Consider the following 26,295-nt stretch of genomic DNA (forward strand, 5'->3'; position numbering starts at 1 on the left):
ATTTTCTTAATGCCACCTACCCAACCTCACCTTTGAAGACGACGTCAATTAACCAAGATTAGCACCCTTGACTCCGTCCACCTCCCCCGTCTCTAACGCGGAATACAATCCTCACGTTTGCCAAAACCAGCTGTTGAAAGGCGGGGGAGGGGATCTAAACTGCCGAAAACTGATTGTGGGTATATATAACAGAGCAGTGCAAGGGAACTAAACCTCTTGAATGTGATCTGGCACATGCGCTTCTCGTTTTTCAATATATGCTGACAGCTCAGGTGCCGAGTTTAGTGGTGGCTCTTCGTGTAAACGAATCCGGCGTCTTAGAAACGTGAAAACGGAAGATTGAGTGAGTACGTGTGTGTGAGAGAGAGAGATAGAGGAAGAGTTGAGGGGAGATGGCATGCGCCGGAACGGCAACCTTGCCCCCTAGTGGTACCCAACGCTCGCATCCCCTGGGCGGCCGCGGGCATCTTCTTTGATGTGCATCCTTCGTCCCCCGCGAGCTGGTCCCCTCGCGCCCTGCCTCCTCCTCCTCCTCCTCCTCCTCTCGCCATTGTTCCTCCCTCCGCCTCCCCCCCCCCCCGCGCGCCTTTCTCCTCCCTTTGCTGATGTCATTCAGAAGCTGTTCAGGCTGAAGGCGAGAGAAGAGCAGGAGCCGCTCGCCTGCCCAGATCATGGCTGCTGCCGCCGCCGCTGCCTCCGCCCCCACCGCCGCTTCTCCTCCTGCGGTGATGGACCGGGAGAGCCTCTCGCCCGCGGCGGCGTCCAGCTAATCCCCATAGGGCGCCATGGAGCCCAGTGGCCTCGGGGAGCCACCGAACCTGATGCAGTTTCTGCGGAAGCTCAAGGAGGTTTTCGATGTGTGCGATGAGGACGCCGACGGCTTCATCCGGGTGGAGCACTTCGTCGCCCTGGGGCTGCAGTTTGGCCAGGGGGATGAGGTAGGCAACTTGGTGGTGGTGGGGGGGGGGGGACCTGCGTTCCCGCCGGATATTTAAGAACTTCCTTTCCATCAGGGGGGAGCATTATCCTTGGGGCTCCCCAAATCTCACTAAGCCCTATTTCTGAGACTGCTCCCCCACCCTCAACCCCCAGATTCTATCAGAATGATACACATCTCTTACAGCACAGGATGGGGCTCAGGGTTTCAGAAATGGTATGCATTTGTCCGGGAATGTGTGGAATAATGGCATGCCTCTGTGCATGTGCAGAGGGCCTTTCCCTCACTGCTGTGGCTGCCATATGTTTAAGTAAGCCGGTGAGCCTTTGTGCTGGCTTCTATCTTCATGGCCTATACTTTAGAAAATACGCACTAAAGGAGCACCCTTCCTCTTGGGGGGAGTCAGAGACTCCTACTCCCCATGCAGAAGACTGGTGCGTTGGAGAGAGCAACAGTGGAACACCATAAAATGGAGATTGAGGCATGTTCTTGATGCTGAACCCCATAGAAGCACCAAGTGCCCTAGTCAGGACTGGGGGTATATCCCTGTGTCACAGAACGGAACGTACTTGCATGGAAATCTGTGGAGCAGAGTGACGTCTTAAGGAGCCTACATTGGCCACCCCTGATTTCATAGCTCTGTGCTTCCAAATGACTTGAGATACATTTTATGGCCCTGAATCCTGCATGTAGTTTCAACATTTCACCAATAGCCTTAAGCAGGGAGATGATGTGCACAGCACTTTAAAAGCAGTTATTGCAATGAAAACTGAATCCCCGTTGTGAGAATTGCCTTCCCCACCCCCCCTTACTTGTAATTGACCATCACATGTTTGCTCCTTAGTCACGTCTTCTGTGTTACAGATTTTGGACAGACTTATTTTCTCATCTTCCCTATATACTTCCCATAGCCTACTAGACAACAACAGCAGCCTTATTCCTTACCCATCCCTGCTCCCCTGGCCACTAGTATAGTTCTTACCTGCTGTTGGTTTTCTCTTTTTTTAATTGCCTGATCTCACTAGCAGTTGACTTGTCTCATTGGGTGATTATGTGAAGAATGTCAATATCTGTAGGGCAAAGCTCTTCAAACTATTTGTGTGATTGCTGAACAGGACTAGAACACAGTTTCTTTCTCTAAAACAGCCTACAGGCATCCCACAAAGGGGGGGAATGTTGGAAGATTTTGGTACTGGTCTTGCTGACAATTTCTTTTGATGCGAATATGGAGAGGGCTTTTGTGCTTCATCAAAGTGTTTGAACTTGGTTCGTCTTTGTTTTCCCTTTGCTCTGATATGGAGTGTCAATAAAGTTGGTAGCTTTACCAAGGCATCCAATGAATGTATTGTATTGTACAGAAACAGAAGACCCTTGAGCTTCAGCGCCCCAAAACTATTATGTTGAAGCCATCAACAATTCTAAAACAACTGGGTTTGAGAATCGTAATTGGTTTGAAGACCATAACTTAACTTTGGAGCTGAATGGAACTACCGGACATCAAAACTAGTTTGAGTATCAAATATGTTTTCAGTTTGCTTGTTTGTTTACGATCTATGCCACAGGCCGAAAACCTGTAGCCTTCCAGAGATGATGTTGTTTTCCAGTTCCCAGCAACCCAAACCAGCATAGTCAATGGTAAGGAATGGTGGGAGTTGCGGTCCAACAACATCTGGAGGGCCACAGCTTCGTCACCATTTTTCTATGACCTCCAGAAGACATCATTTTATACTTAAAATGGCCATTGACCACCCCCCCCCAGTGATAGTATTTTCAAAGGCAGTAATGTCACCTTAGGCCAGGCATAGGCAAACTCGGCCCTCCAGATGTTTTGACTACAGTTCCCATCATCCCTGACCACTGGTCCTGTTAGCTAGGGATGGTGGAAGTTGTAGTCCCAAAACATCTGGAGGGCCGAGTTTGCCTGTGCCTGGCTGAGGCATGTTTGAGATTCATGGTTTTAACTTTCTTGCCGGACCTGAAGACACTTAATCTCAGATCAGCGTAACATTCAGCCTTCTATTTTATATCTATATCTATAATTAAATTTTCAAAAGTTTAACGTACTCACTTGTATACATAGTAATTTTTTCTTTGGTTTTGTAGACTTCCCAACCCATTTTCCATAGTGTTTTTAGTTTACCCTGCTGCACCCTGTCTTCTATCTCTTATACCATAACAACAATACTATAATCTCTAATTCCTTCTGATGCTCATAGTTCAAATCCTGCTCATGAGTTCATCATATTATGGAATTTCTTTAAGTAATCCGAAAAAGGCTTCCATTCTGCTACAAAGCAACTGTCATTAGGTTCTCTTATTTTGGCTGTTTGCATAGTCCATCACATTGCTTATCCATTCTTCTTTGGTGGGAACTTCTTCTTCCTTCCATTTTTTGCATAAAGAATCCTAGCTGCTGTCCTTACATACACAAACAGCTTAATCATCCTTTTTTGAAACTTATATATGTTGTTGGACTACAACTCCCACCATCCCTGGCTATTTGTCCATGCTGGCTGTGGATGATGGGATTTGTAGTCCAAAAACATCTGGAGGGCCACAGGTTCGCCACCTCTAATGGAGACAAATAAGTTTTAGCAGGTGCAGCTTTCATTTATTCATATATATGCCATCTTTCCATCAGAAAGATCCGTGAGGTGGCTTACAACAATTGAAAGATAAGAACACACGTATTAATTGAAACCAGCTTTGGACATAGCAACAGGGTGCAACTAACAATATCAGCATCAACAGAGTTAAAAATAAAAGTGATGCTTAAACTACAGGGAACCGAAACAGTTAATGTGCAACCACAAAAGTTTTACAAAATTGTAAGGTTTTTGGTCTGATGCCTACAAGGAAGGAGACAGGTGAGCTTTTTGCCACTAATCAAGAGTGACTCACAAGATGGTCTCTTTCTTGTGATGGCCTATGGGATCTTGAATTGTGGAGGCATAGGACCACCAGGGATGATGTGAGTAATTGGACAGGTTCTCATAGGAGTAGGCAGTTCTTGAGAGATCTGGGCAGCAGGTGAAAATACTGCATTTGGCATTTTTCCCAACTCTACATAATTCTTAAAGGTACCTTTCAGCGGAGAATGTTTTATTGAATTATTATGGAAATTGTCAACAGGACAACGGAAATGGATTTTCTGTGCCCTAATGGTGGCCGAGAGATTGATATTGAGGAACTGGAAAAATAAAGAGATGCTACCCTTCAGTCAATGGACTGGTGATATATCACTGGCAATTTATGAATGGACTGCTTAAAGGCGCAGACTCTGTATGGATAAATATGATAACATTTGGAATGAGTTTATACAAAATGTAGTGGGCTATTAGCATTTACATAAGTACTAGGACAACAACACTATACCAATTTATACAAGAAAGTATGGGAATATCGTATTATTCTACTACTTATACCCCACCCATCTGGCTGGGCCTCCCCAGCCACTCTGAGCAGCTTCCAACAGGATATTAAAAACATGATAAAACATCAAACATTAAAAACTTCCTTAAACAGGGCTGCCTTCAGATGTCTTCTAAAAGTTGTTTATTTCCTTGACATCTTATGGGAGGGTGTTCCACAGGGTGGGCTCTACTACCAAGAAGGCCCTCTGCCTGGTTCCCTGTAACCTCACTTCTTGCAGTGAGGGAACTGCCAGAAGGCCCTCGGAGCTGGAGCTCAGTGTCCGGGCAGAACGATGGGGGTGGAAATGCTCCTTCATGTGCATGATGTCATGCAATGGACAGGTAGATGGCCCCACCTACTTTCAAACTTGGTCTACAGCAGTGGTTCTCAACCTGTAGGTTGCCAGATGCTGTTGGACTACAACTCCCATCATCCCTAGCTAGCAAGGTAGGTCAGAGCTCAGGGATGATGGGAGTTGTAGTCCAACAACATCTGGGGACCCCCAGGTTGAGAACCGCTGGTCTACAGAGAGTGAAGGAGGAAAAATATCCATCTCACTTGGTGGGTCCAGTTCCTCACCCCGATGCATACTCTATGACACAGGTTACCCAAGACTTTCTTTCCTCATCATAAATGTTGTATGTTGCACAGCTCCAGTGGTCACTTAGCATTAGGGCCAGGGCTGTAGCTCAGCAATGGAACATCTGCTTTGCATGTAGAAGGTCATGGGTTCCATCTTTGGCATCTCCAAGCAGGACTGGGAGAGACTTCCTGTCTGAAACCCTGGAGATCTGCTACCAGTTAGTGTGTAGACTGAGCTACATGGACCAATGATCTGACTCAGTATGGCAGCTTCCTGCATCCCTTATTGGTCCCTGGAGAGCCAGAGAAATAAGATGGAGTGCATGTTATGAAGTCACGAGGAGGGTACACAACTAGCTGGGACTTTCATTAATGAGAGGCTTACAGAGAAAGGCTGGCAGCCAACCGACTGCTGCAGGCAACTCTTGAACTGGAACTGAGAATAAATAATAATAATAATAATAATAATAATAATAATAATAATAATTTTATTATTTATACCCAGCCCATCTGGTTGGGCTTCCCCAGCCACTCTGGGTGGCTTCCAAAAAAATATTAAAATACTTTGATACATCAAACATTAAAAGCTTCCCTAAACAGGGCTGCCTTCAGATGTCTTCTAAAAGTCTGGTAGTTGTTGTTCTCTTTGACATCTGCTGGGAGGGCATTCTATAGGGAGGGTGCCACTACCGAGAAGGCCCTCTGCCTGGTTCCCTGTAACTTGGCTTCTCGCAGTGAGGGAACCGCCAGAAGGCCCTCGGCACTGGACCTCAGTGTCCGGGTAGAACGATGGGGGTGGAGACGCTCCTTCAGATATAATTAAGAAGTTCCTGATATCAGAATCCAGGAGAAACCAATACAAGTAGTTCTTTTATTGCGTGGGGTGTTTGTGTGATCTGAGCATTTCATCTGCAACATTTCAAGGCATCCTCGTTTGCCTCTCTTGGCTGGTGGAGAACAGCCAGTTGGGACCCTGAAAGATGTCTGGCAGACCCCCCCCCCCTCTGTGTGTGTGCGCGCATACAGGTGTTATATAATACCTAGCTTCTGTGTTGATGAATTGGTTTCCGTGGAGCTTGGTAGCCTCTTATTCCAGTCCTATGGCTACCCCTATCAATCTTTGCAGCTGAAACAGAACAAATCCCTGCCAAATTTAATGTGTGCCGCAACAAATCTCCTTTTCCTCGTGTATTGTTTGTCCTTGTTGTATTCATTTCATATCTGCTTAGGGAGATAGTGGGATTTCTGGAGCTGGTGTTCTGCTGTGGGAAAGCTTTACATTGTAACAGCTCTGTTTAACTGGAAAAAAATCAGCAAAGGTTGCCTAGAATTAGGAAGGGATTCAACACAGCAAGAAGAGTAAGGCGCTATCTGAAAATAAGATTAGTTAATTTCTTTCTGGTGCAACATGTAGACTGGATGCCTTGGGAAATGGAAACAGCTGAAAAGTAAATACAATAATGCACATTCAGTGGCCTGAGATACATGCCTGTGGGGAACTTCAAGAGCTCCTGTTCTCACAATGGCCCACTGGATGCCTATAGGTAGCCCACAGCCAGGGCAAAAGGACAAAAGCACACCTCCACTCGTGGTCCCTGGTGACTAAATAGCAGCCTTTCATCTCAGAGCCCCTTCCAGAGCTACACTTCTCAGAGTTCTCTGAGAAGGCATCATAGTGCTTTAAATGCCTGGTGTGAATGTGGCCTAGAGTAGTATTCAATAGCGATGTTGATCACAGAGTTTGATCACAGTAGCCCATGTTGTTCTCCTTTAGACCAAAGAGACGGGTTTCTCAACAGCAGCTTTGTAGTGCTAGCATATCCAAAGGGCTCTGGCCATGCCCAAGATCTTCTTTCAAACTGTAAAGGTAAAGGACCCCTGACAGTTAAGTCTAGTCGCAGATGACTCTGGGGTTGCGGCACTCATCTCGCTTTACAGGCCAAGGGAGCTGGCATTTGTCCGCAGACAGTTTTTCCCGGATCATGTGGCCAGCATCACTAAGCCGCTTCTGGCACAACGGAACACCGAAACCAGAGCAGTGCACAGAAATGCCGTTTACCTTCCTGCCACTATTAATAAAAAGATAGGCCAATATATATGTGGATCCTGGATCAAACAACTTTTCTCCTTTAAGTTCTCAAAGCTCTTAACCTAACTCAAGGTTGTCATCTGAGCTAGCCAGATGCTTAACTGAGAATCAATCACAGTCAGTTGAAAAATAAGACTTTAGAACCATCTTAAAGGTAAAAAAGGCAAAGGACCCCATGGCAGTTAAGTCCAGTCAAAGGTGACTATGGAGTTGTGGCCCTCATCTCGCTTTCAGGCTGAGGGAGCCGGTGTTTGTCCACAGACAGCTTTCTGGGTCACGTGTCAGCATGACTAAACCGCTTGTGGCGCAGTGGAAGCCAGAGCGCATGGAAACGCCGTTTACCTTCCTGCCACAGCGGTACCTATTTATCTACTTGCACTGGCGTGCTTTTGAACTGCTAGGTTGGCAGGAGCAGGGACCGAACAATGGGAGCTCACCCCGTCGCGGGGATTCGAACCGCCGACCTTCTGATCGGCAAGCCCAAGAGGCTCAGTGGTTTAGACCACAGCACCACCTGCGTCCGTCCCTTTCAAACTGTAGGTGCTATTTTACACACACACACACACACACACACACACACACACTTACTTCGGACTGGATATGGCTATCCTTATTATTATCTGTGCCATGTGTTACTTCTGATTTTCTTTTTCCTGTGCTGTGTGATATTATTTACCAAGAGTGTACATTTGCTTTGTGCCTTCAGCTTTACAATTGTGTATTGTTAACAGGATGCATGGTGGAGGTGCGTGTGTATGTGTGTTTGTGTGTGTGATAGGACCCCTGTTGCTTTAAGCAGCTCTGTGGCAAGAAAAATTCAATAGGTGGAATCTTTTCCAGCTCTTCACATTTGCTTTCTGGGGGGAAAGCTTTAGTAGTTAAGTTTCGGCTGTTGGCTTGTATGTGCTTGTTTATTACCTAAACTGCCCGACTGGTGATTTCAGGACTTGATTCACATGGATAAACAATGTGCTGTAATTTGACATGAGGACATCGTAGCCTGCCGCCTAAAGCGAAGGCATGATCTGGAAAGATTGGGCAATGATATCCAGAATCTTTCAACCTTACCCTCTGGGAATAAATTATATGCTCCCATATGTACTCACTTGCTGGGAACAAAAGGCCATAATGGAAGGAAAGGAATTCTAGATTTGATGAAGTCTGCCTGTAATGACTATCCACACCTAGAGGAGTGACTTCAGCAGTGCCAGATTATTAAATAGGCACTGGCCTATGAGCCCCATGGCTTTTAGGATCCCAGGAACTGAATCTGGGATCTTTGGCACTCAAACTATGTGCTTTGTCCATGAGTGACATGTGCTATCATAACGGTGGCACAATGCTGGCCTACCTTTGGGCTTCAGTGGTGCAGGGAGACTTGCAATTGAAATAAAAAAATTAAGGTCTCGTATACAGTGGTGCCTCGCAAGACGAAAAGAATCCATTCCGCGAGTCTCTTCGTCTAGCGGTTTTTTCGTCTTGCGAAGCAAGCCCATTGACGGCTTAGCGGATTAGCGCTATTAGTGGCTTTTAGCTGCTTTTAGCGGCTTATTGGCTTAGCGGATAAGCGGCTTAGCGGCTTAGAAAAAGGGGGGGAGGGGAAAAAACCCGCAGGAACTCGCAAGACATTTTCATCTTGCGAAGCAAGCCCATAGGAAATTTGTTTTGCGAAGCACCTCCAAAACGGAAAACCCTTTCGTCTAGCGGGTTTTCCGTCTTGCGAGGCATTCGTCTTGCGGGGCACCACTGTATATAATAAATGTTTATAAATGTACTAAGCAAACATGTACATAAATATATAAACCACATGTCTGAAGCAGCACAGGAAAACAGCCCTGACTCCCAAACTGACCAAATGTTTTCTCTGCAAGGTCAAAGGAAAATGGAAAAGCCTCCCCATTGTCTTTTCCTTCACAAATCCTGTCTTAAGGGTATGTCTGTGTATGAATAGGGTGAGCCTGTGACCTGGCTCAGGAACTAAGTATTTATCATTACAAAAGACTGGCCAGGCTCCCCAGGGTATCCAATTGAGCATTAACAGGTAACCTGCCAGACAGGAGAAAAACAGCGCACTCAGATTTCTGTTGTAGACCACCTTTTCTGTGATGTAGGTATGATGTATCTGGGGTTGTGGTCTTGGGCTACACCCCTTCTGTGATGTATGTATGATGTTTCTGGGGGGTGGTCGTGGACTCCAGGGCGGGCAATTTAAAATGTCTATACAGTATAAGGGCGGGCACACCTAGGTTTCGGGGCCCTCCTCCTTTCCTGCATGTGAGGGGAGCACCCTGTTGCAACAGTTCAATAAAGATCAGATTTACAAGCTGCTTTGCTTCTCAATATTCTCTGGTTGGCCTCTGTTATTTTCTCCGACTGATGGAGAACCTGCAAAGGACTTTATAAGGGCTATTATGTTCCCCATAAGGGAATAAGGGCAGATTTTCGTTTATTACACAATGAACCCATCTCTACCCAAGCAGACCCAAGTCAGTCCACTGTTGATTTCTGACGAATTCATTAAGGAAAAATGAGCATGCTCAGGTTGTTGAGCAAAGACCTGCTCCAGATTCCTCTTCCTTTGGAAGTCATGAAAGGCAGGAGGTTTTCAGTCCTAGCACTTACAGCACAGCAGTCCTCTGTAGGGTTGCTGGGTTGCAGCCTGGAAAATAAACCTTTCCCTCTTTAAACACACATCTAAGGAGGCTAGAAGGTACCATTTCCCCTCCTCCTCTGATCCTTTTCATCCACCTGCCTGTGCCTGCCATAGGGGCAGGAGTAGAGTTCTGTTCTCCTACCTCAGGTGGGCAAGGACAGGCGAAAAAGGAAAAGGAAAGGAACAGAGGAGAAGGAGCCAGGAGTGGCTGCAACCCTGTTTCTCACTTTATCAGTGATTTTAAAGGTAAATGCTTATTCTCTGATGTGCACCTTAGCAATCCTGTTCTTCAGGGAGGCCTGATAACGTAATTGTCATGAGGACAGATAAGGCTGTACCCTTTCAAAAGGCTGTGTTGATATCCTTTGATGTTGCACTGACACTGTGCTGTAAGACCTATTATGGCTTTACTGTACAGTCCCTGCTGAGGTTCCTGGTGTGGTTATGTTCATTGCAAATGGCTTGGGTAACTGCCAAGCCAGAAAACTGATGACCCTGGCAGCTATGTCTCTATTACATAAAGTTGGTGGCAGCAATTGAGGGTTGTTCCTGAGGGAAGGAGAGGGGTCTTTGTCGTATGATTGCTGCTGGGGGGGGGGGAGGGTCCAGAGCAGATTACACTATCTACGCCTTTTGCAAGCAAAACAGGTGCTTACTACTACTACTACTACTACTACTAATTTATTATTTAACCCCTGCCCATCCCGCTGGCTTTCCCTAGCCACTCTGGGCGGCTTCCAACAAAGTATTAAAATACAGTAGTCTGTTAAACATTAAAAGCTTCCCTAAAAATGGCTGCCTTCAGATGTCTTGTAAAAGTCTGGTAGTTGTTGTTCTCTTTGACATCTGATGGGAGGGCGTTCCACAGGGCGGGTGCCACCACCGAGAAGGCCCTCTGCCTGGTTCCCTGTAACTTGGCTTCTCGCAGTGAGGGAACCACCAGAAGGCCCTCGGTGTTGGACCTCAGTGACCAGGCAAAATGATGGGGATGGAGACGCTCCTTTGGTCTGTGGGGTGCCCCCTCCGTATACGCCTTTGATTTTAATTGATAGGCCATTGGAGACAGAAAAGGCTGCTTAATGTACATCATTGTTTGCAAACCAGAGGATCTGTGCCTGATTGTCTCTCCTTTTTATGCCTCGCAGAGTGTGGTCCCTGCAGAATTCCTCAAACTCTAAATGCACACATACTTTCAAAAGAGAGAAGATGGGTTGTGTGGAAGGTGAAACAGCATTGGTGAAATTTCTGATTAAAGAGATATCTACCCTAACTGCTTTTTCTTCTGAAGCTGCTTCCATGCCAATCTTTCCCCTGCTTGAAACAAATGGCCAGCTCTCCTTTATATTCTAACTTTTGTTCACAGAGAAGTGAGAGACAAGAGGCTAAAGTGTTTTTGTGGGGCCATGAATAATAATAATTTATTATTTATACCCCACCCATCTGGCTGGGTTTCCCCAGCCACTCTGGGTGGCTTCCAACAGAATATTAAAATACAATAATCTATTAAACATTAAAAGCTTCCCTAAACAGGGCTGCCTTCAGATGTCTTCTAAAAGTCTGGTAGTTGTTTTCCTATTTGACATCTGCTGGGAGGATGTTCCACAGGGCGGGTGCCACTACTAAGAAGGCCCTCTGCCTGGTTCCCTGTAACTTGGCTTCATGCAGCGAGGGAACCGGCAGAAGGCCCTCGGAGCTGGACCTCAGTGTCCGGGCAGAATGATGGGGGTGGAGACGCTCCTTCAGGTATCCTGACCGACGCTGTTTAGGGCTTTAAAGGTCAGCACCAACACTTTGAATTTCACTCAGAAACGTACCAGTGTAGGTCTTTCAAGAAAGGTGTTATATGGTCTCGGCGACCGCTCCCAATCATCAGTCTAGCTGCCGCATTCTGGATTAGTTGTAGTTTCCGGGTCACCTTCAAACGTAGCCCCACATAGAGCTCATTGCAGTAGTCTCAGCGAGAGATAACTAGAGCATGCACCACTCTGGTGAGACAGTCTGTGGGCAGGTAGGGTCTCAGCCTGCGTACCAGATGGAGCTGGTAGACAGCTGCCCTGGACACAGAACTGACCTGTGCCTCCATGGACAGCTATGACTCCCAGGTTGTGCACCTGGTCCTTCAGGGGCACAGTTACCCCATTCAGGACCAGGGAGTCCTCCATACCTGCCCGCCTCCTGGCCCCCCAAAACGGTACTTCTGTCTTGTCAGGATTCAACCTAGTGCCCCCTCTCACAAATTGTGGGCCACTATGGAGGAAATTCTTGGGAGAAAAGCAATGACAAACCTAGACAGCATCTTAAAAAGCAGAGACACCACCTTGCCAACAAAGGTCTGTATAGTTAAAGCTATGGTTTTCCCAGTAGTGATGTATAGAAGTGAGAGTTGGACCATAAAGAAGGCTGATCGCCAAAGAATTGATGCTTTTGAATTATGGTGCTGGAGGAGACTCTTGAGAGTCCCATGGACTGCAAGAAGATCAAACCTATCCATTCTGAAGTAAATCAGCCCTGAGTGCTCACTAGAAGGACAGATCCTGAAGCTGAGACTCCAATACTTTGGCCACCTCATGAGAAGAGAAGACTCCCTGGAAAAGACCCTGATGTTGGGAAAGATTGAGGGCACAAGGAGAAGAGGATGACAGAGGACGAGATGGTTGGATAGTGTTCTCGAAGCTACCAGCATGAGTTTGACTAAACTGTGGGAGGCAATGGAAGACAGAAGTGCCTGGCATGCTCTGCTCCATGGGGTCACGAAGAGTCGGACACGACTAAACAACTAAACAACAACAACATGGAGGAAATTCAGCTACAAGGAGCAGCAGTGTTTTTTTCTGGGGCTACGCAGCACCAACACCTTTTTTTTCTAGAAGAAAAGCATTGGGGAGAAGGGCTTTTTTCAACTCTACATTGTTATGATTCTAAGGGCAATTTTGAGAGATCAAATGATGAAAAGGGAAAGGGTTAACAAGCCCTCCCCCCCAGCCCCCACCCTGTCCCCATTCACTCTGCTTTTCTACTCTTGCCTGAAACTTCCAGAGTTGGTTTTCAGATTAAAAAGCAAAGTTCAAGATTATTGGGAGTGGGGGAAAACCTGCCTATAGATTAACCGGAGCTGTCCACAGGGCCAGTGCTGAAGGTACTGTTTTAACTACTTGCCTGCTCTGTGTCAAGCAATGGTTTCAAATGGTTTCACTGACCATCTACGAGTTAACTTAGTCAAAATAAATACGCTAAATGATGATTTGGTGGTTATGGACGGGTTTCCCCCATTTAGTGTAGCGGTTCCCACCCTTCCATGGTTGATTGTTGACATGGTTTCTTTGCACTCCCATAAAATTAACAATTGTTTGGAGACACGAATGGCATGTTAGGAGATCCTTGTCTCTGTCTACATGCAAAATGTGAGTACTAGTTTGCCTCTCTTGTGTGTGTGTGCCTTTTTGATTGGTAATTAGCAGGTGTGTATATATTCATTTATGAATCCCCAAGGTATCTAATCTAGTCTCTTAGAAGTATTACATTCTCTGTGCTTATATAATCATTTTAACATGAAAGGAAAAGGGGGGGGGAACCTTACATTTAACTCCTAAAATCTATTACTTTGCTATGTGTTTCTAAATGTGCTTTTAGAACGGATAGCTTAATATCTTCTGCATATCCAAATTAACTTAACTTATTTTTTATCTTCTTTAAATATATACACTTATGTGACTGCAGGTTATTACAATAATCCTGCCAGTGGTTATCTGTTTACAGTTTGTCTGTAAATATTCCATAAACCATTTCCATTCTTTTATAAAAAGTTTGTCATCTTGATTTCTTATTCTTCTGGTAAGTTTTGCCATTTCTGCATATTTCATAAGTTTTTGTATCCATTCTTCCTTTACTGGGACTTTTGCTTCTTTCCATTTTTGGGCAAGTAGCATTCTTGCTTCTGTATTCTCCATTTAATTAGTTTTAAACTTAAAAAAAAAAAAAACTAAGCTAGTGTTATGAAGTTGCTTGTGAAAGTCAGCACCTTTTGTTCACATCTTTTAAATAAAGGTGCTAATGAGCATTTAAAGTGGTCCATCCAAGCTATGCCAAAATGGCAAAACTAACTGGGAAGCTCAGGAATCAAGAAGACAAGATCTTTTGGGAAAAGTTTATAATTTCTATAGAAGACTATTGTAAGCAGGTTTAAACATTGGCAAGATTTTAAGCACAGACTTCCAGAGCGAATTAAGTACTTTACCTGAGGTACCACTGTATATGTCATCTGAATTATGGTCACTCAATGTATGATATGGGTCTCAAATTAGCCTGTTATGTGTACTAACTTAGAGAGAAGTTTTAGCCTCAATAAGGACTGAGCAATGATGCTAGGGGTAGGTTTGTAAGTCCCTTATTAATTTGTTTCTTGATTTGTAACACTTGAAAAACTTGGCAGAACAAAGTTCTATACAGTGGTACCTTGGTTCTCAAACTTAATCCGTTCTGGGAGTCCGTTTGACTCCCGAAACCATTTGAAAAGCAAGGCATGGCTTCTGATTGGCTGCAGGAGCTTCCTGCACTCAATTGGAAGCTGCGGATGCCACGTCGGACCTTCGGCTTCCAAAAAATGTTTGCAAACCGGAACACTCACTTCTGGGTTTGCGGTGTTTGGGAGCCGAGCCGTTCAAGTACCAAGGTAGTCAACGTATAGTCAACGTAGTTTGACAATTTTTAAATGTCAAAAGGAATGGCAGCTTCTCTGACTCCATCAGACGTGTTCCCCCTTGCCATGTCAGACAGATTTGTGCTCCGAAAAAGAAGTCACCTGAACATTTAATAAATGGATTTATTTATCTACATTTGCAACCCACCTTTTCCTGCAAGAAGCTCAAGGTGGTACGTGTGGTTCTTCTCCTCCCCATTTAATCCACACAACAACCCTGTGAGGTAGGTGAGCTGAGAGATGGCGACTGGCCCAAAGTCACCCAATGAACTTCATGGCTGCACCAGGATTTGAACCCGGTCGTCCCAGGTCATAGGCCTAACCATTACACCACACTTCCCATTTTATTGTGCGGAAGTCCGTTGTCCATGACAAAGCACTCCTTGTGGCTTTTGACCAAGGAGAAAACAAAATTCTGCTCTGCAAATGACCCATTGGAATATTTATTATTATTTTGTATCGGCAAACCCTACCTCAGCCGAACTCTTTCCAATAATACTAATGCACAATTTGTGCTTTGGCATGTTTTAACAACAACAAAAGCAAAATCTACTGTTGTATGTATACATCCAGTCAATTTCAACATTTTCTAAAACTGCGACTTCTCAATAATACATTTCCTCAATTTGCATTCATAAACGTCACGGGGCATTTATTGGATAAAGTGCGAGTGATAAGACTTCATAAAGGTACCAAAACAAAAACAAAAACAACCAACTGATGGAACCAGCAGACCTTAAATCAGAAACATCACCTATGGATCACATGCCTGATCCTGATTGTCATTCCCCTCTGAAAACAATCTCAGTTTTACTAAGAAATGGCAACTTCCAAGGACCAAAAGCCTGTGCCCCTAAAGAATGGGCAGAAACAGTGAAGGAATTTTGGGCTAGAATGATAACATTTGAGCCATTCTTTTTATTTAAAAACAAAGAAACCCCAAAGTAAACATCTGAAGGTATTTTTGGTCCCAATAAAGAGATTAAATTGAAAGCTCTATTGATGTTATGGCTTATTTCTTACTGGCAATATTCCCATCACACACAAAAACACACCACTCTGAAATGCACAAGTTGGAATTAAATCTATGGTTGAACTCTCCAAATAGAATTCCCTCCCATTTCAGTCTGGAGACACATTTTGCTAATGCTCTCCGAAATGATCACCTTTTTTTTAAAAAAACACAAAATCAAACTTTCCTTGCATATAGAAAACTAGCGCACAGAACACCAGGAAGATAGTCACCTTCTTGCTCATTAAGCTAGCTTTCTACAAGCAGGGAGTGTCTCTTATATGGGAAATACATGACAGATGTGATCCCTCTACTGCCCTGGTTTTGCTGCATGTACAATGCCGTCTTAAAACAACAGCAGGCACGTTCCATATGGCTGCAGTCTGCAAGACCAAGGGTGCATAGGAACATGGGAAGGTCTATCTAGATCAGTATTGTCAACACTGACTTGGCAGCTGCTCTGTTGTATATATATATTCATTAAGAAGCAATCACATGTCTCATCAGCTGAGTCTCATTGCTTCAAGTAGGCTGGAGTTTATTTCTTGGCTGCCCATTCTAATTCAGCTTTTCCATCCAAGGGAGGAAGTGCATAGGTCACCCCATACAAGTACAAAGCAATCTATTATCAGATTTCAACTGCCTCAGTAGTGTAAACACATCTTAACCATTGGGATACACTTCATCTGCTCTGTTTCTCTCTCTCTCTCTCTCTCTCTCTCTCTCTCTCTCTCTCTCTCTCTGTGTGTGTGTGTATGTGTGTGCAGACCCCAAAATATCCTCGCTTCCTCCCCCTTTTTTTAACAAGAGGTGTGCCTCGGACACATTTGCACCACACGTCCAAGCCTTATGAGGAACGGTTGAAGGAGCTGGGCATGGTTAGCCTAGAATAGAGGAGACTGAGAGGAGAGGAGATAGCCATCTTCAAATATCTCAAGGGATGTCACATGGAAGAGGGAACAAGCTTGTTTTCTCCTACTCTGGAGGGTAGGACTCAAACCAATGGCTTCAAGTCACAAGAAAGGAGATTCCGACTAAACATCAGGAAGAACTTTCTGACAGGAAGAGTTGTTTGACAGCGGAACGGTCTCCCTCAGGAGGTTGTGGACTCCTTGGGGGTTTTTAAGCAGAGGTTGGATGGTCATCTGTCATGGATGCTTTAGCTGAGATTCCTGCATTGCAGGAGGTTGATATAGATCAAGGGTGGCCAAATCTCAAGAGAGTGTGATCTACTCAGAGTTAAAAACTGGCAGTGATCTACCCCCTTTTTTGGGTTCAGGTCAAAGCTGTTGAGCTTTTTTTTAGGAAGGAGGAAGGCCCATTTTTGGGGGGTTCAGGTCAAAGTTTTTAGGGGAGTCGCAGTTGTTCAGCTTCTTTGTGGGGAGCCAATGATCTACCAGTGATCTAACACAGACGTCCAGTGATCTACCGGTAGATCACGATCTGCCTGTTGGACATGCCTGATCTAGATCAGTGTTTCCCAACCTTGTGCCTCTAGCTGTTTTTGAACTACAACTCCCATCATCCCTGACTAGCAAGACCAGTGGCAAGGGATGATGGGAATTGTAGTCCAAAAACAGCTGGAGGCACAAGGTTGGGAAACACTGATCTAGATGACTCTTGGGGTCCCTTCCAACTTTACCATTTTTAATGATTCAATGAATAGATAGACAAATAGTCCTACTCAGTCAGTGCAAAGCAAACTTTCTGTGTTCCTCTAGAATACTTTTGCACAATTCCCATTTGTTTCCATGATGTCAAAGTACTTCCCAGTGAATATGCACTAGTGAACTACCGTTTGCTATTGGACCAGCATGCAAAAAAATGCCTAAGAGGCAAGTGTTGAAAAGTGTCCATTCATGCAGCTAAAAGATAGCTACTACCACACAAGCTGCATGCATGAGTCTGATAGTCAACTAATGTCAGAACCACTGAAAAGGAAAAGCTTTGAATGATCTTTGGTTTCTGTTTCAAGTACTGCCATTTTTACATCTCTCTGAAGCATCTGCCTGTCAGGAGCTCATCCTACACTCGAGTAGGACCCTGGCAGAGACACATGCCTGACTGGCATGTTCTCTCCCTCCTGGTCGTTCGTTCGGGAGCTTCAAAAGCTTTCTTCTACCTGAACATCACAGCGACCGATGCCAACAGACATCGGCACACTTAGGGATCCACAGAGCCTGCGCCGTTTGCCTGACAGACCTCAGCAACTCAGCATTTTGGCTAATCTACTTTATTTACATATAAACACACACGGAGCCCTGCAACATGGCTCCATCTCTTTCTAACATTAGACGGCAAAGAGAAAGAACAAAGGACAATAGTCCCACTTCACAGAGCACAGTAACACAAACATCCTGTCGCCGTCACTTCCCACTTTGTGGAGTCAAAACATACACTGTCATGTGATAGACAAAAATCCCATGACTGCAATCATGGAGCAGGAATTCTAACACTGCCTTCCTGTAACTCCTGTGTTTTGCCTTGGCACATAATGATTAAGGCGAAAATAGTCCTGACATATCTTTGTAAAAGGCACTTCCTCCTAGATCCAGGGAAGCCTTCCATTTTGTATTCTTTTGGAGACAGAGCATGAAATTTTTGCGCTTAGACATCTGTTCCTTTGCATAATGGGTTGCATATTTTATAGCTTGGTTTTTTCCCCCTTTGTGCCTGACAATTTTCGGTTTTTAGATGTACCAATTGGCATTCTTCACTGTGTGGTATTGTCTGGGCAATCTTCAGAAATTTTATTCCTGTTGATATTCAGATTTCTCCTACATGTGGAGTTTTCTTTCTCCTCAGTGTCATTAAGCTCTGGAAGGCGTATTATGTAGATCAGCTACAATGAATTGTACAATTAATGTTTCTGGGAAGATGGTGGCTGGTAAGAGAGGCCTTTTTTGATCTGTAAGCTGTGTCATCAACTTTGCATAGCTGATCTGTCAGCAGCTAACACGGTAGAAGAATAAAAGAGATTTTTTTTTCTTTTTTTTCTTTTTAAACATCTGTTTCTATGTTTAGCAGAGTAAAGTGAATTCGTGATTCTTTGTTGGCTGACTCACTTTATCGCATGATAGGAGTGCCTTTTGTTTTGTAATAATTTAAAATAGTTTAAAGGAATCCATTCTCATTTCTAGGCAATCTAGCATCAGTGTCACAGTGGAGTTGGGGAAGAAAGAGCATAGAGATCTTTCCCTGAATATGTAAGTTTTTACTTGTCTTCCAAACATATGTGCTGAGTTTTCCCAAGGAGGGACTTCCACAAGAAACAGCTTTCCAACAGAAAAGGTCTTGCCCCTGTCCCACTCCAAGATTGCCGTGGCTTCAGTCCTACATCACTGTGGAGGAAGTCTTGTTGAACTTGGAAGGCCCTGCTTCTGAGTAAACATAGGTTTGAGTAGACATATTGACCCATTGTTTATAAAGTGTATCCCATTTCATGGCTCTGAAAGCAGCAGCAGAGCATCTAACGTTGTATGTAAAACAATCAAGGCAACATCTAATAAAAAATACACAGCTCATTAAAATACAATGCAGCCAAGCAGAATGATGAGTCAAATCACAGTGCAGAGCAAGGAAACATGGGAAAGGAGCAGTGCCTTTCTTTGGGGGGGGGGAATGGGCCAGTAATCACCATGAAGTAAGTGCCACATTTTAAACCAGTGCTTGTCTTCTAGAAAAAATGGGGCTGGTAATGCGTAGCCTTGAGAACCCCCAGAAAAAAAGCACTGGAAAGGTGAATATATTGTCTTGTTGTTGTTTAGTCATTTAGTCATGTCTTACTCTTCATGACCCCATGGACCAGAGCACGCCAGGCACTCCTGTCTTCCACTGCCTCCCGCAGTTTGGTCAAACTCATGTTGGTAGCTTCGAGAACACTGTCCAACCATCTCATCCTCTGTCATCCTCTTCTTCTTGTGCCCCCAATCTTTCCCAACATCAGGGTCTTTTCCAGGGAGTCTTCTCTTCTCATGAGGTGGCCAAAGTATTGGTCTGTCCTTCCAGTGAGCACTCAGGGCTGATTTCCTTAAGAATGGAGAGGTTTGATCTTCTCTTCTCATGAGGTGGCCAAAGTATTGGAGCCTCAGCTTCAGGATCTGTCCTTCCAGTGAGCACCCAGGGCTGATTTCCTTAAGAATGGAGAGGTTTGATCTTCTTGCAGTCCATGGGACTCTCAAGAGTCTCCTCCAGCACCATAATTCAAAAGCATCCATTCTTTGGCCTTCTTTATGGTCCAGCTCTCATTTCCATATATCACTACTAGGAAAGCCATAGCATTAACAATACAGACCTTTGTTGGCAAGGTGATGTCTCTGCTTTTTATACTGTCTTATATCAGGCTTTTTAAACAAGTGGTCAGCCAGTTAGCCACTCCTTTATGAAGCTGTAGACTTCTTTTGTGTTAATAGCTTGATGCAAAGTTGAAGACTTCCATGCTGGTGACTTGGGGGAAGACATTTCCAGGGGAGGAATTTGGTTTATCAAATTTCAGCAGCAGCCTTTGCAAGGTCGAAATTCAGCAACCCCCACCTCTCTGTTCTGCTCAGTTTACTACAGTAGTACCTCGGTTCTCAAACACCTTGGTTCTCAAGCACCTTGGTTCTCAAACACTGAAAACCCAGAAGTAAGTGTTCCGTTTTTTGAACGTTTTTCGGAAGCCGAATGTCCAATGTGGTTTTCAGCTATTGTTTCCGGGGCGCCTGCACCAATCAGAAGCTGCGTCTTGGTTTCCGAACATTTTGAAAGTCAAATGGGCTTTCAGAACAGATTAAGTTTGGTGCTTATATTTTTGCTATTTATTTTGCATTTTTGTTTTTGAGGCTTTTTCGGTTAATTTGTTTTTGTGGACTGTGTGGAACTCAGTTCAGCTACTGATTGATTGGTTGATTGTGTGACTGCGGAAATGGATAAAAGCCCCCCATCCAAACAATGACTATCATCAATGCAGGTAAGAATTTTTTTTAATTTTTTTTTTTTAATCATCTACAATACTGTCTTATTTATTTTATAGTACAGCACATTGATTATTGCTTTCATTTTATGGATCAATGTTCTCGTTAGATAGTAAATGTTAAATTGCTGTTTTAGGAGTTGTTTTTAAAAGTCTGGAACGGATTAATCTGTTTTGCATTACTTTCTATGGGAAGGCACGCCTTGGTTTTGGAACGTTTTGGTTTTGGAACAGACTTCTGGAACGGATTAAGTTTGAGAACCAAGGTATCACTGTACATCGTAATTGTGATGCCCTTTGGTGCATTCCTCATCCCACCCACACCCCCTGCCAAACCTCTATTCTCACTCCCTGGATTTGCTTTTAAAGTTCCATATAGATTCTGCGCCTAAAGGAGGCTCTTTTTTTGCACTTATTGGAGGTGTTTTGCCTACTTAAACTTTGTTGAGCAGATTGTTGGAAGTGAACTTGCATTCCATTCAAGGCAATATGCCATCCCTTCTGAGCAATACAGAGTCTCCCTGAGCTGGGTAGCTTTAGATTTTACGTCCCTACTAGCGGGGCGATGATATATTTGTGTGTGCATTTTAAAAAAAGCTTACTTGACTGAATTAAGTGGGGAAGGAGGGAGTGATTAGAGAGATGAATGATAACAGGACATGTCAGACACAATTGCCAGCCACATAATGCATGATTTTACAAAGGCAGTGTGACTGTAAATAAAAAGCCCAGTAATATCCATCTCTATTACCTTCTGTTCAGAATATAATTAAAGGCCCTCACTTGAGAATAAGCAGAGAAAGTCTTTCATTGTTTTCAGGATTAACCTCCCCCCGCCCCCCAAACTGTGGTTTACCTCTCACAAAGCTACAATTCCCAACCCCTTAAGAAACTGCAATTCCCACAATTCTTCAGGGAAAAGATGTGCTTTAAACTTATGGTGTTTGTGTGCAGCCTTAAAAAACAGGGTTGTTTAGAGCAGAAAAAAAAACTATTCATGTATGCTACTACAGCAGCTCATATGATATATACCGTATTTTTTGCTCTGTAAGACTCACTTTTTCTTTCCTAAAAAGTAAGGGGAAATGTGTGTGCGTCTCATGGAGTGAATGAAGGCTGCGTAGCCATCCCAGAAGCCAGAACAGCAAGAGGGATTACTGCTTTCGCTGCGCAGCAATCCCTCTTGCTGTTCTGGCTTCTGGGATTCAGAATATTTTTGTTCTTGTTTTCCTCCACCAAAAACTAGGTGCGTCTTGTGGTCTGGTGCGTCTTATAGAGCGAAAAATACGGTACTCAAAGGTGGAAAGAAGAAACAGCTCCAATAAAAGAGAACTGGCAATTACAATTAATGGAATATGCAGAAATGGCAAAGCTTACCAGAAGAATTAAGAAATCAAGAAGAGAGACTTTTTATGACTGAGTGGAGAAAATATATAGGCTATTTGAAGATACAGTGGTACCTCAGGTTACATACGCTTCAGGTTACATATGCTTCAGGTTACAGACTCCGCTAACCCAGAAATAGTGCTTCAGGTTAAGAACTTTGCTTCAGGATAAGAACAGAAATCGTGGTCGGAAGCGCAGCGGCAGCAGGAGGCCCCATTAGCTAAAGTGGTGCTTCAGGTTAAGAACAGTTTTAGGTTAAGAACGGACCTCCGGAATGAATTAAGTACTTAACCTGGGGTACCACTGTACACTGTAAAGAACTTAAAACATTAGCAGGGTTGACTGCTGCAGTTAGATATAATTAAAAAGAATAATAATGAGATATTAGTATTTAGATATAAATTTGATATGCAGTGGAGGAAAGATATAAAATAGGTAACCGCAGAAAGGAAGGGAGGGAAGCTGAAAGAAATGTAGGTGGTTTTTATGTACAGTTGTTTTTGTTAGAAGGTATGTAAAATGAGAAGATTAAAAATATTTTTTTAAAAAATATATATTGTTGTTTTCCCTGTTTGCACATCAAAGAGCTAAATGCCTGTTTCATCCAGTTAAGCCCAGAAGACAGTCCTAGGATTTAGATGTGGGGGGTTTTTACCTGGGAATTTCTAATGGGGAGAGATGGGGTGAGAATAACTTGACAAAACTAGTGGCAATAGTGTTGGACTTCAGACTGGGATACCAGGTTTCAATTTCCATCTGTGCCATGGATTAGGACAGATTATTACTTATTGGCTTTGGTTTTCCATCTGTAAATTTGAGGTAGTAGTGAGAGCAAGTGCCATTGGTTAAGAATGTAAACAACTCTGCTTTCTATTTTTCTTTTTGAAGAGGGATACATAAATGTATAAAATATGTCACCTTGAGCGTGTTGCCCATAACATGGATTAATTAGTTTCTTGATGTATTTTAGGAGCGGTTTGGGGCATTTTCAATAGGGCCACAGATCAAACAAGGATGTATTCATTTCATGTAGTACTTTGGCAGGCTTGCTGGTTGTTAAATGCCAGGAAAGCTTATTATCTTGGCCCAGTTAAATGAAAAAATGTATTGGAATCCAAAGGGAAGCAGTTGAAGCCAAGAAGCTACTCTGTCTTAGGTTTTGCATTTATGGTGGCTTATTTATTTTTTTACCCCTTGTTGTCATAGGTTTAATGTAGCCTCGGTCCGAATGGTGATTGTTACATATTCAATGATCTGTGTTTGCCTGAGCTTGAGTCTGAGCTCCTGTGTTCTGATTAGATACATGATATCCAATCACAGAACATTTCAGGATTTGGGCCTCTGCCATTGGCCCTTAAACTCTGAGTCATGATTCGCAGCTTTGGAAGTTTAGACAGCCAATCATGTTGGGAGTGGGAGTGGCCCAGACCTTCAGCAACGTATATAAGCAGTTGCTTTGCCCCTGTTGTCCAGTTCTGGTAGTTCAATAAATGTTCTAGCTATTATCACTGTGTCTTGTCTTATGGGAACCCACCTACACTTCAGTGATCTTCCAGCCATGAATTGTCTTGGATAGTTTTTTGCCCATATCAAAAGGTGCCAATTTGATAGTTTTATATTCCTGGAAGCCACATCTTCAAAATCTTGGGTGCTGTGATCTCATGTGATTTTGCATGTGGAACAGAAAGATCAAACGGTGCTCACCATATCTGGTGGGAACCTGTTACACTGAAGAAGCAGTGGCTTGATCCCTGTTAATCCAAAATGACAAATCCTTTTTAATCCGCACACATTTGCTCTCTTCATTTGGGCAATTACAAGTGTAGAAAGTCTCTCTCCCTCCCTCCCCCCCCTCCTTCTTTCTTTTAAGAAACTGATTATTATGGAGGGAAGATTGCGTTTAGCCACGGACTTAAAAGGCTATTTGTCCACACTCTGCAGGGATGACACTAAGCTGAAGAAAGACTAGGGATGGCTCTCTGGCTTGCCTTTCGTTCCAGAACTTATAGACTGCAATCCCAAGGGAGGGTGCAGCAGCCATGTCACAACCAGGGATGATGAATGGCTTCCAGCAGGAAGGGGCTCCATGCACAGCCATTTGTAGAGTGGCCAGGTGACAAAAAGGGGCATTTCAGGAGGTATGGTTTATCATGCTGAAATCCTCTCTGCACAACTACTACAGGAGCCCAGCCCAATTTTTTTTCACTAGGATACCCTAGATTACTGTAATAAACAAAAATCTGCCCCTATTCCCTTATGGAGGACACAAGAGCCATTATAGAGTCCATTGTAGGTTCTCCATTGGTCGGAGAAAATAACAGAGGCCAACCAGAGAATACTGAAAAGCAAAGCAGCTAGTAAGCCTGATCTTTATTGAAACTGATGCAACAGGGTGCTCCCCTCACACGCAGGAAAGGAGGAGGACCCAGAACAAAGGTGTGCCTGCCCTTATACTGTACAGTAGTACCTCAGGTTAAGTACTTAATTCATTCCAGAGGTCCATTCTTAACCTGGAACTGTTCTTAACCTGAAGTACCACTTTAGCTAATGGGGCCTCCTCCTGCTGCTGCTGTGCCGCCGCAGCATGATTTCTGTTTTTATCCTGAAAAAAAGTTCTTAACCTGAAGCACTATTTCTAGATTAGCAGAGTCTGTAACCTGAAGCGTATTTAACCTGAAGCGTTTGTAACCAGAGGTACCACTGTATAGACATTTTAAATTCCCTGCTCTGGAGCTCAAGACCATCCCTCCATACATCATACATACATCACAGAAAGGGTGGTCTACAACAGAAATCTGAGTGCATTGTTTATCTCTTGTCTGGCAGGTTACCTGTTAATGGTTACTTGATTGGATACCCTGGGGAGCCTGGTCAGTCTTTTGTAATGACAAATACTTAGTTCCTGAGCCAGGTCACAGGCTCACCCTATTCATACACAGACATACCCTTAAGACAGGATTTGGGAAGGAAAAGACAATGGGGAAGCTTTTCCATTTTCCTTTGACCTTGCAGAGAAATATTTGAAGTCAATTTGGGAGGGACAAAATGGTTCCAGGACTTTTTCTGTGGGGTTTCAGACATGTGGTTTATATATGCAGTTATGAACCTTTATTTTATATATATATATATATATATATATATATATATATAGTGGTGCCCCGCAAGATGAATGCCTCGCAAGACAAAAAACCCGCTAGACGAAAGGGTTTTCCGTTTTGGAGGCGCTTCACAAGACGAATTTCCCTATGGGCTTGCTTCGCAAGACGAAAACGTCTTGCGAGTTTTTCCGACTTTTCCCCCCTTTCCCCCCCTTTTTCTAAGCCGCTAAGCCGCTAAGCCGCTAATAGCGCTAAGCCGCTAAGCCGCTAATGGGCTTGCTTCGCAAGACGAAAAAACCGCTAGACGAAGAGACTCGCGGAATGGATTCTTTTCGTCTTGTGAGGCACCACTGTATATATAAATATAATTTTTTAAAATTTTAATACCATGTGAGCAGCTCCAAACCAACAATGCATCATTTAGGTGGTGAAAGAGAAGCACTTTCTTCCATAGCATTGCCCTTCAAGCTTGAGCCCCCCAGATGCTGTTAGATTTCTACTGTCATGAACACATCTGCCCCAAGTAGAGAGGCACAGCATGAGTCAGGAAGCAGCCAGCAGCAAAGCTTGCATTTCTCTCAGACAGCTGGGAGCGTGTCGGCTGTCTAGTCCCCCTGACACTGAAAGGAATGCAGATAAGACGCTAGCAGAGGGTGGGATGGAGAGACGCCAACTCACTCAAGAAGCATAGGCAGGCTCGGAAAGCAGAAGGGAGAGCATTTCCTCACCGGAAGAAGAGGGAATTAATCCTGTGAGCCCAAGGAGTTGACATATGGGGAAGATATTAGACAGGAAACAAAACCAGAAGGGTCATAAGTTCAGGATATTCTGCAGAAGCAGGAAGAACTCCTCAGAAGGGTCAACTGAATCGTAAGGTACGGAAGCTCCGATAGAGTGCCGGAGGCTGATTGATTGTCTTGCAATAAATCTTCAAGCTAATTACGACTTGCATGCTGAGTTATCAGGGCCTGGGCTCCTGACATCTACTCCCATTATTCCTGGCTAAAACCTATCCATTCAGAAGGAAATCAGCCCTGAGTGCTCACTGGAAGGACAGATTGTGAAGCTGAGCCTCCAGTACTTTGGCCACCTCATGAGAAGAGAAGACTCTCTGGAAAAGACCCTGATGTTGGGAAAGATGGAGGGCACAAGGAGAAGGGGACGACAGAGGACGAGATGGTTGGATAGTGTTCTCGAAGCTAGCAGCATGAGTTTGACTAAACTGCTACCAGCATGAGTTTGACTAAACAACAATGTGTGATGAAGAAGTCATCATGAAGAAGGCCAGAAGATCACACACACACACACACACACACACACACACACACACACCCCAAACCAGGAGAGGGGAAATGTACATTTTGAAGTTGTATAGAACAGTGTGATCTTCAATCCCCATATGTTGCTGGACTTCAACACCCCCAACTAGCTTTGTTGTTGTTGTTGTTGTTGTTGTTGTTGTTGTTGTTGTTGT

At 44.0% G+C, this 26,295-nt stretch overlaps 1 protein-coding gene across 4 annotated transcripts in view; it reads left to right on the plus strand.

Moving 5' to 3' along the window:
* Window positions 1-620: 620 nt before the first annotated feature.
* Window positions 621-26,295, plus strand: part of RAB11FIP4 (RAB11 family interacting protein 4) — a 216,292-nt gene continuing 190,617 nt past the window's right edge. For 2 of the 4 annotated variants that reach the window (XR_013835802.1, XM_079965448.1), the window contains exon 1: window positions 621-938. Coding sequence is in view for 3 of the 4 variants with exons in the window: in XM_079965448.1 (XP_079821574.1) it covers window positions 786-938 (153 nt within the window). In the remaining variant the exon portion in view is untranslated. The remainder of the gene's footprint in view (window positions 939-26,295) is intronic. The other 2 variants (XM_079965450.1, XM_079965449.1) reach the window with 2 other exon arrangements.

The sequence above is a fragment of the Podarcis cretensis genome (genome assembly GCF_951804945.1).
Source record: "Podarcis cretensis genome assembly, chromosome: 2".
NCBI lineage: Eukaryota > Metazoa > Chordata > Lepidosauria > Squamata > Lacertidae > Podarcis > Podarcis cretensis.